This window comes from Aythya marila, assembly GCF_965140915.1.
Source record: "Aythya marila genome assembly, chromosome: 15".
Classification (NCBI taxonomy): Eukaryota; Metazoa; Chordata; class Aves; order Anseriformes; family Anatidae; genus Aythya; species Aythya marila.
Genome location: NC_139056.1, coordinates 9932997 through 9947072, shown reverse-complemented (window position 1 = coordinate 9947072; position 14076 = coordinate 9932997). Strand labels below are relative to the sequence as shown.

General features: G+C 38.7%; 1 protein-coding gene across 1 annotated transcript; it reads right to left on the bottom strand.

Annotated features, from left to right (window-relative positions):
* Window positions 1-1535: 1535 nt before the first annotated feature.
* On the bottom strand, window positions 1536-12099 carry LOC309884114 (putative short-chain dehydrogenase/reductase family 42E member 2; the record flags this gene model as incomplete). The annotated part of the gene is made up of 11 exons (XM_082772808.1): window positions 1536-1784; window positions 2460-2533; window positions 3221-3284; window positions 3971-4036; window positions 4657-4794; window positions 6585-6667; window positions 8242-8317; window positions 9244-9362; window positions 10074-10131; window positions 11130-11225; window positions 11758-12099. The coding sequence occupies 11 exons, from the start codon at window positions 12097-12099 to the stop codon at window positions 1536-1538; spliced, it is 1365 nt and encodes a 454-aa protein (XP_082628934.1).
* Between the last annotated feature and the right edge of the window lie 1977 nt (window positions 12100-14076).

The window sequence follows — 14076 nt, the reverse complement described above, 5'->3', positions numbered from 1 at the left end:
AGCGGGCACCGGGCGGGGGCTCCGGGGGGCGCCGCGGTAGCTCGGGGCTGAGGCGGGCGGAATGAGGAGCTGTGGGGGGGAAAATGGCGGCGCCGCCCCGCTGAAAGAGGCCCGGCGGGCGGCTGAGCACGCAGGCGGTAGCGTGGCCGAGTGGTCTAAGGCGCTGGATTTAGGCTCCAGTCATTTCGATGGCGTGGGTTCGAATCCCACCGCTGCCAAGAAGTTTTGGCCCCGCCGCGGCGGTGGCTCCTTTTCGCGGCCTGGCGGCGCCTGAGGCAGGCGGGCAGCCCCTGCTGTCAGGGGGCAGAAAGCCGCGGGGACAGCGACCGCCCCCCGTGCGGCCCCCGGCCTCCCAAGAGAGTGGGAAATGGTGAGGTGCTGCCTGCTCCTGCCTCCCGCCCGGCCGTGCCCCGCAGCCTGCGCTCCTCAGGTCTCCTTACCCCTCCTGCCTCTGCTTTTGCCTCCTTCCCCCAGCGCTACAGGTGGGAAGGTGCAGGGAAGGCGATTCCTGGGACAAAGCGGGCAGCAGGAGAGGCAGGTGGCAGCAGAGCCCTCCCCAGCCGTGCTGTGGTGAAGGCACACTTCAGCTGCGTGGTAGCTCGAGAAGCACGTTGTTAATTTTCACAGCTACAGGGATTTGATCGGTACGACTGCTGCCCATTACAAATTACCTGCAAAACCGTAGTTGTGCCTAAAGTTTAGCTGCTAAGTGACTAAACTTTGTTGTATAGCTATCGCAGTAAAGGAAGCAGTACAAAGATTAGTGCAACCCTTAGTGGCAGATTCCTTTACAGCAACATAAATTATCTAATGTAGAATAATTAATAACTTTTAACTAAAATATGCACGGTTTTGACTCATGAAAACTCATACCTGCAAGTATCTGATAGGCTTTTGCCCTCTCAGCAGGTCCTGCTGCTGGTCCCTGCACCCCACAGCAGGATGGCAAGGTCTGCAGCAGCGTTCACAGAGGCACAGCACCAAGTTCAGCAGAGTTTCAAGTGCACTTTTATTTTCCTTCATGTACAGTGATACAGCTAATTCACAAAATAAATTCACACAGTGTGAACTTCCCCTGTTCAGCTGGCTTGTGTTATTTACAGTAATATGTTCTCATTGTTGGTCCCTTTGTGTGTTCCTCAGTTCCCTAAGGTAATGAGCGTGGCAGCAGCTGTAGTCAGCCTTCCTCTATATTTTAGCCATTTTTCTTCATTGGTGAAGCACTGAAGACTGGTTGAAGTTTCTGTTCCTTTTGCAGGTCCTCATGCACTTCAGCATTCAAATTGAAAATATTTTTGGTGTGAAATACATAGATTCAACCATCTTGACTCCAGTGTGTTTCAGTGATGATCTTTGGCCATAATTGTTTACAGTATTTTAATTTCTTAAGTACAGCTACTTACAGGCTACAATTATTATTTTTGTAGGATCTAAAATAACTGCCTGCTTATTGCATTGGGGGCAGTACGTATTGTGGAGATCGAGATGATCCACGGGTAGCAGTACTGTGACCGAGTACGTGCAGTTTATGCATGTCAGTGTTTTGTTTCCTTAAAAAAATGCAAAACTGAAAGGTCATCAAATCTCAGAGAAAGAAAGATCAAACTTAAACTAACAATTAACAAAAGCAAGACTTTGAGGAAGATGTGATCATTCTGGGCCTCTGGTCTTGTTTTAATGTAATGGTCCACAGAATCAGCAAACACAAACTTCTCTGGGCTGTACCCTAGCTGATTCCGTGCCTTGTCTATTCGAAATGTATGAGTTATGGAAATATTCTGCACCTGTAGGGCAAAAGAGTCAACATACAAAGGTATGAATACACAGGAAGTTCAAACAAAGTCTGTAAATGGTAACAAAGACCCAGTTAGAGAAAATGTAAAATTCAAAAAATACATACATTTTATATATATATATATATACACATATACATATATATATATATATATATATACATATCAAAATCCGATTGAAATGTCACATTGTCTTTACTATTGTTCACTCAAGAGAAGTTTGAAAGCCCTAAGAGGCAGGGAAGGCTGCAAAGCACAATATTCTACTCTTGAAAACATCCACAAAAACTGTTCTGCACACTTGTTTATCTATCTAAGGATGCAGGTAAAAGCCATCTCTTAGGAGCCTAAAGATCTTCAAAGATCAGGTCCCGACTGACCAGCCAAAGCCATACAGGATGTTGGGCCTTGGAAGGAAGGAACTGATGAAGCAGCCTCTCCCAAATTGCAAGCCTATGCTCTTATCTTCTCAAAAAATACGGTGATGAGTATAAAATAATTGCCTAAAATGTACCTGATGCATACATTTGCCCTGGAATCTGGAAGCAGAAGATGTACTGGGTGGATTTTACTTCCTGCTGACTTAATCTCAAATTGTGCCTCAGTATTCACATGGTGTGTATGCATCCTGTGGGAATAAGGGGAGCTTACAAACAACAACTTTACCTCATTTCTGGTCAGCAGGGGGGACAGTTCAACAAATGGTTTCAGCATCAGATGAAGATACTCCATTATCATGGCTGCATAACAAAAGATTTCTACTTGAGGTAAGAATAATAAGTTGCTGTGCCATTATGATTTTGGTCTATCTCAACAGCAAAAGGAAATCACATGTCTAACAGCTCAAGGCACCATTACTATCATCAACAGGACTACTTGCTTACAAGGAGTTGGATCTTTAATCAGCCTGTCTTAGGGTGATTGCGTAAAAAGGGTTTGGAGGGTTGGTGACAGAGCTAGTATAAAGATCTTCAGACTTCATAAAAACATGAGAAAAACAAATTATTCTGGATTGGATTCTTTTTTTCTTCCATTTGGGTTTTGATTTTGGGGGAGCATGGGGTACAGGAGTACAATAAATTAACCCCTGCAGGCAGAGCAGATCCTCTTTAACATATTTCATGAAGTCATTGATTATTACATTCAATGTTTTACATTTATACCATTTAATCCAAAAACTTATACATTTAGTAAGTCTTACAAAACAAAAACCCTGCTATTTTAATAGCACTTAAATAACAGATCATTCTCGTTTTAACACAGTGCATAGAGCTGAACTTCACTGATGCACGCTAGATGAGGTCGCAGCATATTTTATACATGAAAATTAAAATTGTAGTCACATTAAGAAAAAAAACAAACAACATTGTAATTTGGAGCAGTGGTGCTCTGGGCAGGACAGAGAAATGTTGGTAAAGTATTTTTACCTGATATATAAACCAAGGAAGTAGGAATACGTATCCAGGGCTTACTACAACCTAAACGTTCAAACTGAAAGAGATTTAAAAAAAAAAGTGAAAAAAAAAATAAAAACAGAAACCTCAAACAAATTTTAAAGTTTCAGTCCAAAAGATATTTATGGAAGCATTTACTAATAAAACAGAAAAGTTAATAATTGCTATTAGTATTTGTTTTCATTTTCTAGGGTATTCTAGTTAAACGTCACTTGAAGACTCTGTAATTTTCAAGTGGCAGTCTTAAAAAAGTATAAAAAATGGATTATAATAATTGACCTAAATGTCATAGCATGCTGACACCTTATATAACCTTGAGACATATTTATAGTTTTGAGCCCATCATTAACGGCAAAATGATCTTTTGAAAATATTTTATCTTACAGATTAATAATAATTTTATTTTTTTTTTGTCCATGTTAAAACAGCCACTGTTAACATCTGAATGCCCAAGAAATTAGGATAATGGCTGTTATAATGAGGATGCTGGCTTAGATGGTCCTTTCATCTCAGTAAAGACAGTTGCTTTTATGTAATATTTTAGGTAGGCTTTGTTAGAGCATTAATCAAACTGAACTTCAAGCAGGAACTAAACACACATTCATAGCAGAACTCTGACACCGAAAGGAAACGTACCAAATACATCATATGCACACAAAAGCCAGAGTTTTATATAGTCAAATAAGTTAATATATTTGGAGATAAATCATATATTGTACGTACAAGTGGAGTTAACCATTCAAAAAGGTTGAATTTTTCACCGTCATTAATGAAATACACCTGACCACTCTGTTAAAGAGGTAAAGAAGAGACAGGTTAGTAAAAATAATACTTCATATGTGTTGACTTCACTCCTTATAAATAGCTTAAAAATTATGCAAAATCTTTTCTAATCTTTCCAATGTGCTTTTAAGGGTAGTGCTTCTAGGTCAGATAAAAAATGTGTTTACAAGGAGGAAAATGGTTGCAACTGCTTCTAAAATCAATGTACGTAAATGAAATGTGCTGACAGCTTTTATTTATGTATGGTATAGGAAGAATTGATTATTGCAGCTTAGAATATTAAGCCTGGACCTATATGTGGAAACAGGGATAAATTTGCCTGAATATCCAATTTTATTTCCAATATCAAATATTCTTTGCCCATCTTCCACAAATGGCAAATATGAAAATGCAAAGGTGGAGATGTTCTTGAGGAACTGAGTATTGCATCTCCTAACAAACTGCAAAGCCAGTGCTGCCACAGCCCAAATTATTCATGGCACGTTTGTCAATAAAAATAAAGACAGCACAAGCTAAAGGACACCACCACAAACATGAAGTACTATTACTACAGTAGCCACTGTAGTACAGGATAGAGCAGTAGGATCCTCTGTCAAATGAAAACTGTGGTGTTTTTATTTACTTACAGCTATGTAGTTCTTTTCAGGGGTGAGAGCTTCAGCAGCTAGAATTTGAGCTTGTACAAGATTCTCTGCATGCACCCAGTTCATTTTAGCAGAAGGATCCCCAAACTTGAAGCTAAGTAGCCCTCTCTCAATGTTCTTCTGTAGACATAAAACAAATGTGAAACCAAAGAAAGATGAGTTTTAAAATGTAAAGTGTCTTGTCCAGGTAAACATACTGTTTGTCTATACTTTGAAAAAATACATAAGTCAATTAAAAAAATCAAAAGAAGTACAGTTTAAGAAGCAATGGAAGCAAATTACTCTAAGAGATAGTTAGGTTGTCTAGTAGGGAAATGCTTCTGATAGCTAAGAACTAATCTATATTGCCTACAGGGGATCAGATTCTCCATCAACGAATGTGTAAGAACAGATTAGACAAATATTTGTTAGAATCAGTCAAGGTATATTTGGTTTTGCATGTGAGAGAAGGACTAGATAACCTCTCAGGGCCCCCCTTAGTCCTCACTTTCCTATAATTCTGTTTCTTTTATCTGAGAAGCACATAAATGATTTCATAAAAAATCACTTATATGTGTAAAATTGATTTTGTTCCAAAAATCCCTCAGTAGTGTGATATGCCCCATTGGATAACAGAAAATTATTCTGGGTAGGTAGAAGCCATTCTGCCTGAATGTACTAGTGTGTGCCTTTCCTCCAAAAACCAATTACATGGTCTCAGGTGTCCAGAAATAAATTAATGTCTATCTCAAGTAGATAATGCTTCCATAGCAGGGCTGAATTGGATATAAGAGCAGCACTGCAAATTTTCTATTTCCTATATTCAGTCCATAGAGAAACACAATGTCTTTTTCCAGACTTACTTATCTATCATTTTGCCTGAACCCTATCTTTTGAATACAATACATCTCGAATTTAGAAAAAGTAAGTCTGTTCTAAGGATAATATTTTATTGAAAGGTAAAATGTAGTTCTGAATGGCTCAAAAGTATTCACAAAATTGGATCAAATCTAACAAATAGCTTTGCCTGGGAAAAAAATGGAAGGTAATGCGAGGTGTCACATTTTTTATTTAGTGGATGTTGTAGAAGCTACAAAATGTGACAGTTAAATACAATACGTTACACTGGGCTCACAATAAATAAGCTTAGAATTTTAAATGAAATTAACAAAAGACAGTATTTATTTGAGGGGCTAAAGAAAGCATCTTAGGTTTACCTTAAATGGCACATGACATTTTAAAATATGGTTTTATTTAGAAGATGATAAAGTATATTTCAGTTAATTTTAACACAATTCCCCACCTCAGACACAAAAGAAAAAATATTTTTTATGTGGTAAGCTTGAACTATTCTCAAAGCTGTGCATAACTTTATATTTTGCTGATCCTTTAAAATAACTGACTCATATAACTCTACAGAGATCATATTCTAAACACTGTACTATTCCTACAATTTAAAAAACAGCAAGTGAAAAACAGCAAAACATGAGCTCCTCAGCTGTTTGCCCTTTAGTAACATATTGTACTGGAGGGTGCATCTGACACCTTAACTTGTTTCTTTGGACAGTGAAAGCTGTTAATAACTGAGACAAGAAAAATAAGATATTTGTTATATCTCTTTTCATAAGTATTTTAAACCACTTGGTATAAGTTGCATGCAAATACACATTCGGAATATCATAGATTGGTCTGAATTTTATAATTATAGTAAGCATTACATTGTAAAGCTGGATTTACATGTATTTATATTAAAAGTATGTTTTTAAATGTACTATGCATTCTTTACAGATGAAAGAGATTGTCTGATAAAAAAGTTATTTTCAACAGACAATCAAACTGTTAAATAAGCAGGTCAGTAAATCTGTAACACATGTAAGTGATGTTGGTATATATTATAGAAATTTCTGCTGACTAAAAATTAAAATACATACTGCTAGCCTTGGCAGGTGTCTTTGCTCTTCTGGTCCATAGATGCCTGGTGGGCGAAGAACACAAGTATAGAGTATTCCACCTCCTAGAAGAATTGATAAAACCATCCTTAAGTGACTTTCAAATGATTACAATATCAATTGCATGAACTAAAGAATGCTGTAGCAGAACTTACTCTGAAATAAATTAAACTCACCAGCTTAAAAAATACTACATACCAAAAGGTACTGAATTAGTAGTAGAATATTAACTTGGCAGAATCAGAACATGCAAAATATCAAGATGGGATTCAGAAAAATCCTGCCAGCTAGACTCCATGCCAGGGGGCTGGAGTAGATGAACTTTAAAGATCCCTTCCAACCCAAACCATTCTACGAATATTCAAAGCACTGGCATAGTCAAATTCCTAAAAATTACTAGGTATTTCCAAACCTTTTACTAACCAGTCCTTTGTCTCTGTGCCAAAGCAGCCAATGAGTGTGCCAACTGTGCTGATGAGTTTGCTGATGTAAGCATGTCATTGGTAAAAAAGTGAAATGAAACCAATCCCATACAAAATTATTGAAGAGAAACAGTGTCTCACTAGCTGTGCAAGATAGAGCTGAATGGCTCTCAACAGTAGGCACATCCTGCTCCCACTAGAACTAGAACTTAGTAACTTCGGTAAGAGAAAGTAAGGACCATCGTGAAAATCCAGTCACTTCCGAAGTGCATCTGTTGACTGGTTCATCATCTGCTAATAACTGTTCTCAATAGTAGAAAACAAGCAAAATACTCAATCATGCTGATGGCACAGGATCAAAACGGGATGTTTGGAACAGTGACTGATTAAAAACTCACTGAATCATTTTAATCCTTCGCACAGGTAAACTAGTGTAAGCTTCTAATTTAATTGAGAAATGCAGAACAGAATATTCCTTCTAAAATTAAGAGTGACTTTGATGTGTTGAGCTGCTGGGAAAAGAGGAAATAAGGAAAAAGAACTTTATTCGTTGAACAGAATAATTCCATTGGTGTGAAACGCTCATCAATGACTTAAAAACTCTTTATAGCTCTGTGAGTATCAAGTGAAGAAAGGCTTTTCTGTAAGTTGTCTACAGCTAAATTTAGCTCAGTATCACTTGGTCACATGGAATCATGTTGCACTTTACATTAATTTGTTTTGCAATGACAGTTACAGTATCTCATAGGTGAGTTTAAGTATTCAAGTGTATTGAGGCTTCCTCAACATGGAAAACTTTGGAAAGCACTAATAAATAATTCCAGGCTGTAGTATCAGGTGCCTTATTCAGATTTTAATATATAACTATATGGAAGGAGGGGAACAATTTAATCAGCATTCATGTTTTACTTAAGTTGGATAATACTATGACATTAAACACTTGTAATAGTTTAATTTGTACCTATCTTTGTCTTTTTGATTAAGATGCTGAATTTATTGCTGCCATGTCAAAGTCTTAAGTTGACACTGTGGGGGTTACAATTAAAAGTTATTTTTAAGAAATAATCGTTCAGTTTGGGAGACGGGTAGGTAATTTGATTTCATAACTGCTGGACAATCTTGTTCACTGAAGGACCGATACTGGATACAGGATGTTAGAAAAGGACAAGAAAAAAAGGTGTAAATTCCAGTATGAGTTTATGCTAACACAAAAGTACCTGCTAGTGGAGTTCCATTAGCTGCTAGTACCATTTGTTCTGCAATTGATTTGGTTCTGGAATAATGATCAACATGCTACAGAGAAAAAGCAAATATGTTTGTATGTATTCTTAAAATGACAGAGAGAGGCATTGCTTCTCCACTCACTTAGCAGATGGTAACAAACACCACAAAAATACAGAAATTTTTAGGTATTGGCTTAGGATAAAATACAAGCATATTGCAAAGGCAAGCAAGTAGTTTTGCTTATGCAAATCCAGTTAATTAATTTCAGTCCATTTGAGAAGTAATGAATATATGTATGCTTTGAATGCTGCCAAGAAGGTAATTGATCACTACTTCGTAATCTGGATTTGTTTTTCAAAGACATCATGATTAGTCTGAATTCTCCAGTTCACTTTCTTGTGGCACTCCCAGAGAAAATATTATTCAACATATTATTCAAAATATTTTTCAGTATTTTCTTTACCCATCTCTGCTTCTCAAAAGACTGTAAACTAGCAGATGGAGAGAGGAGGGACATAAAAATCAACCATATACACAAAGCAACCAGAAGTACTACTTTTTAATTAAATGCAATAAAACCATATAAAAACAGGCTGCTTTTCTATATCTGTACTATGTTGAATATAAATTATCTTCAGTAAGGGAGAAACAGACAAATCATATAAATAATAAATGGCCAAAGAGGCACCAAGTGATATAACACAATCCCTATGTCCAGGTGGAATTTCACTAATGTGAATGGGACACTGTATGAGTTATTTTCCAAAATAAAGAGCCTGATAGAAAAAAATAAATACGTACTGCAATATGTATAAAACTGTGATGTGTTAAGGTTGTGAAGAGCATTTACAGAGTATAAAGTGCTTTGCTTTTTCTTTTTTCTTTCTTGGCATTGGATTATGGCATCAGGCAAAACATGGTCATGAAAATTCCAGGCTTTTTCAGAAAGAAAGTAAACAAAAAGGAAACTTGAGAAAATAATACAACCAAAATACCTTTTCTATGGGAAAATATGGCACAGTTTCCTCATCACCATCTTCAATAGGAAGCCCTCCAAACACGACATTTACTGTACTGGTGTATATCAATCTGCTGATGTTCCTTTGTTTGCAGGCTGTGGCAATATATAAAGTAAATTAGTTTAGTGGAAACTTTAACAGTATGGAAAAAAAAAAAACAAAACTGTATGCACTGGCAATGCACCTTTTCTGAGAAACTGTCAAATCTTAGAAGAGCAAATCCATCCATTTCATGATTGGGTAATTTAAAATGCAAAGCATATGGAAGATATCAATTAAATAGAAAATATCAGTTCAGAACCAAGTGCTTTATAATCATTTGCTGTATCCTAATTTGGATACCGTAAACTAACATTGTGCCTTGGGGATGGCTGCTACCAGCCTAGTGAGATGGGCTGTCAGCCTTATCAGGTAGGTGGCTAGAAGACTTTCTGTTTAAAGATCTGCCCACTACCTGTGTACAAGCTATTGGACAACAGTGAGGTTTAATGCTATAAAGTTTAATGCTACATGTGGAAGTTGTTAATGTTTGACATGCGTACAGATTCTGCCATCAGGTTAAACATGATTGTGAGCAGCTGAAGTAGTTGAACTACAGTGCTGGCCCTCATGTCATACCCCATAGCAGAATCAGGTATTAAAGAAAAAAAAAACACAAAACAACAAATCATTGCCCTGTTTTCTCAGTTTCTGCCAAAACTGTGAAGCATTTGGTAAAAAATAGTGTCTGCCAACTAGTTTTTTTCTAAGTGGTATGATATTTTGATAAGTTATACCAACACCCAATGGCAAGGTTAGATACCTACCATCAATGATGAACCTTGTTCCATTAATGTTTACAGTTTCAATCTCTTCTCTGTGCAACTAGGAAAATGAAGAAATTGTGCATCTTTGAATAACACATTTTAAATTCAATAGGTTAATGTTGCAAGTGTCCACAGTATCCACAGATAAAGGTAATGAGTGCTTTGGTTTTTAAAAAAAAAAATTTAGATGACTGTCTTAGACTTCCAGAAATCAAATCATCATTTCTAAGCTACACTTGTATTTTTCTTGTATTTTTACAGACTAGCTTGCTTGAAGCAAAGAGAATCATGGTGCTTCTGAACTCATATTTCCAATGATTATACAACAGGAACAATATGTTAATTATCCATGTTTCAGCAGCACTTCACTGACCAGTTGGCTCTATCCAAAGCAATTCCAAGTACACACTGCCCAGTTGCAAACATCTTTTAATAAGCTATTCTATCCAGCAAAGGCAGTTACTGAAGTTAATTTTATTAAATAAGGTAAGAAGGGGTGTATGAATTGTAACTTCAATCATAAAAAATTGTCGTTCAGAGTCTGACATCAAGTGTATTTTTTTACTTACCAATGGTAAAAAATTAAGACTTCAAATACAACACTTATTACAATTGAGTTATATAAATAAACAGTTACAATCAAAAGTTATATATAAAGTATAGGTTTCATTCTTCAGTGACTTTACACTTACGAGTTCCATTGCAAAGGTTTAGGAAAGGTTGGAGGGAGCCTGTCTCCCTTGTCTGTCCTTTTGTCCTCCCAATATTTCAGCAATTCTCATGGCCATTTCCAACTCAAATGCCCTTCCTGGCTACTGTTAGTGCCTCTAGTAGTAAGGAAATAATTTCACAACTAAGAAAAGAGTACTGTAAGGAGACTATTTGTAGCTAGCACATCAGCTTGCACCGAGCAATTCACTGAAACAGCATGGGAATGGATTCAGGTTCTCAGGATAATCCAAAGAGAAAAAGTCTAACATGCAGTGTTACAGCATCAAACCTCTCATCCTCAGTGTGAGCAGTCACACAGAAAGGTACAAAACTATTTGAACTCACTTGCTCTCTTCCTGACATTCCATATGAAGCTACATGAAACACGCAGTCAGCCCCTTCACAGGCTGCAAATAAGGCATCGTAATCCCTGACATCTGCCTGTAATACATAGGAAAAGATACTTGGAATTGAAATCAAAACTGTAGGTTAGCATTTGTCATATAGTAGTTTAGTATAGAAAGAATCTATATATATAACTGTACCCACTGTATATTCTGGGACTGAAAATTAGATCCATTTCAGTACTTGCTGATAATTATATATTTCTTATGTAGAACTCACAGGACTTTAAAAGCCTTCATTAAGCCTCATAATATCCCTATGAATTACGGAAGTGTTCTATTAATTTTACAGGTGAATAAACTAAGGTCCAGGTGAGGGAAGTGACTTGATCCTTCAGAGACAGGAGATGAAGCAGGTACTCTGCTACACATTACAGATTTCATTGCTTTCCTTATTTCAGATGCATATTAAAATCCAGCTCACAAAGAGTCATATGGGATATTCAGTTTTAAAAGTTCTTGAAATTTGCAATGATTTGCAATTTGCTATTTGGATTCTGTGAAAACTAGTAAGACATTATGGAAAAGGCATATGGAACTAACTGTTATGAAAATGTGTTTTATCATACCTGGATACACACTACTCCATCAGGAATTTCCCAGATAGGCTTGTTTATGTCATACAGAACAACAGAAGCTCCTGAGCTGGCAAGAGCACATCCCAGCCTGTATCCAAAATAGCCTCCGCCTCCTGTCACCACCGCTCTCATATTTTTTTCATTCTGTGCTCCAGCATTTCCTTTCACTTTAGCATTAGGAGGTTGGTGCCAGGGTTTTGTTCTCCCAATCAGGATAAATTTTCTGTCAGTGAAATAATGTCTTCTATTACCAGACACATGTACCAATTTCTTCTCCATTGTAAAAATTGCTCCATAGTGCTCCTGGATGCAGACAATTCCATGGAGTTTCATGTTAACAAGCTCTACTCAACAGCAGCAGTGTCTTACTTTAATGCAACCTGTTCAAAAGAGATAAAGACAAAGCAAAACACTAGCTACAAAATTTCCAGACTCCAAAGATTTCTCTTGCAGGACCAATTTATATTTCCCGTTCTGGTGTTGTAGCTTAAAGCTGGCCTTTAGGGGTCGCATGTGATGCAGAGTTGTACCTGGACTTGAAATCTTGAGTGTCAGGAAAACACTAAACAAATTGCATTGAAGTTTCTATACTCGAAAAACAAGCAAACAAGACCAAGTGAAACAGCAGAACAAAACTTCCTCTGGGGCAAAATAAAACTTTAATGCTTCTTTTACTTGTCCCTGGTTTATTACAAAGACATCTGGGAAAAGTGATGTTTTCAACCCCATTCTAAGGAGCAGCTGAATGTCAATTAAAAATATACTACGTTTTTATTACTGGTGGTGGTTGAAGTTGAGTATTTCATATGGAAAGAAGAATGCCTAGCACTCATTTTCCGTCTTTAGGAGGTGAATTGGAGAACAAGTCTATCAAATCCCTTGCTTTTTGTCGGAACTGAAGTGCAATAATTGCTACGAGACAGAAAAGAAAAAAAAGAAGAAAAAAAAAAAAAAAAAAGGTCTATGAGTGTATTAGTCAAAAAGTAGTAGCTAATCATTTATTTTTAAAAAACGAGTGTTCTTTCCCATTCATAAAGCAACAGCCAGGGGTTCATCACTGACAGACACCACATTTCAGAGGCTACAAGTCCTGATTACCGGCGTTACCCCATCCCCGCGCTGTGCCTCGATAAAACATTAAAAGCCATCTGAGCTCCCGGCGGCATTCTCCGCATCTCACTTGCAAATTCGCCAGGGCAGGCAGGCGGCGAGGGCAAGGCTGTGCCACGGAAACTCCTGCTCCCCTGGGTGACCCGGAGGGGCCGGCGGCCCCGCCACGGCCCGGCCCCGGGGGGCGCCGCTCGGTTGGGCCCCGTTGGGGCCGTTGGGCGCTGCCCCACCGCGCTGGAGGCTCGGCGGGGAGGGGGCTGCGGGTCGGTCCCCGGGGAGGCCCCCAGAGCCACCGAGGAGCCGTGCCCTGGGATGTGGTGCTTACCTCTGCAGCCCCCCACGGGCTACCGGGGTCCCTGGGGTCCCGCAGCATCGCTGGGCTCCCGCAGTATCCCTGGGGGCCCGGGCATCCCATAGCACCACTGCATCCCACCATGCTCATCTCGCAGCACCTTTGGGACCCCACAGCCTCCCTGGGGTACTGATGATCTCTCAGCATCCTGCAGATCCCGCAGCATCCCACAGCATTCTGAAAACCTCTCGGCATCCCCAGGTCCCCACAGCATCCCTGAGACCCCACAGCATCCCCAGGCGGTTCTTACCTCCACGTGTCTTTTGTGACCACTCCAGGAAAACATACCACTGGGAGCTGGGGCTCTGTTTGCGCTGAGACACCTGTTGAGAGGGTTGTTCAGGAAAAAAACCAGCATCTCTCAGTTACCGTTTGGATAGTCATTGCTGGGGCATGGCTCAGAGAGATGCAGAGCATCAGAATCACCTGCAAAAGAGCAGAAAATCCCAGAGAATAAACAGTCATAAGCAAACAGGCACTAAGGTCCCTGCCCTTCTGAACTGGCAGCAGGTTTCTGGTCCAGGGTCCCTTGTGCCTAGCAGGATGTGAAAAGGGTCAGGAGCTGCAGAATTTTAGAGTTACCGGTTCCAATGAAAACCAAACTAAACCAAAAAGAACAACAAACCAAGAACGCTGAACACACTAACCTTTTCCATCATAGCTGTGCCATGTCTGAGTGTTCATATTAAATTTTAATCATTTAAAGACATACTTGCGATTATGTTAGGGCATAAGTAACATTAATAGCCAGCCTAGACAGGCTCTGTAAAGGCTGGCAGAAATGTGACAGCTGGCTATTCCAACTGAAACTAAAAATTGTCTTACAACTTCAAATACTGGAGTTTTTA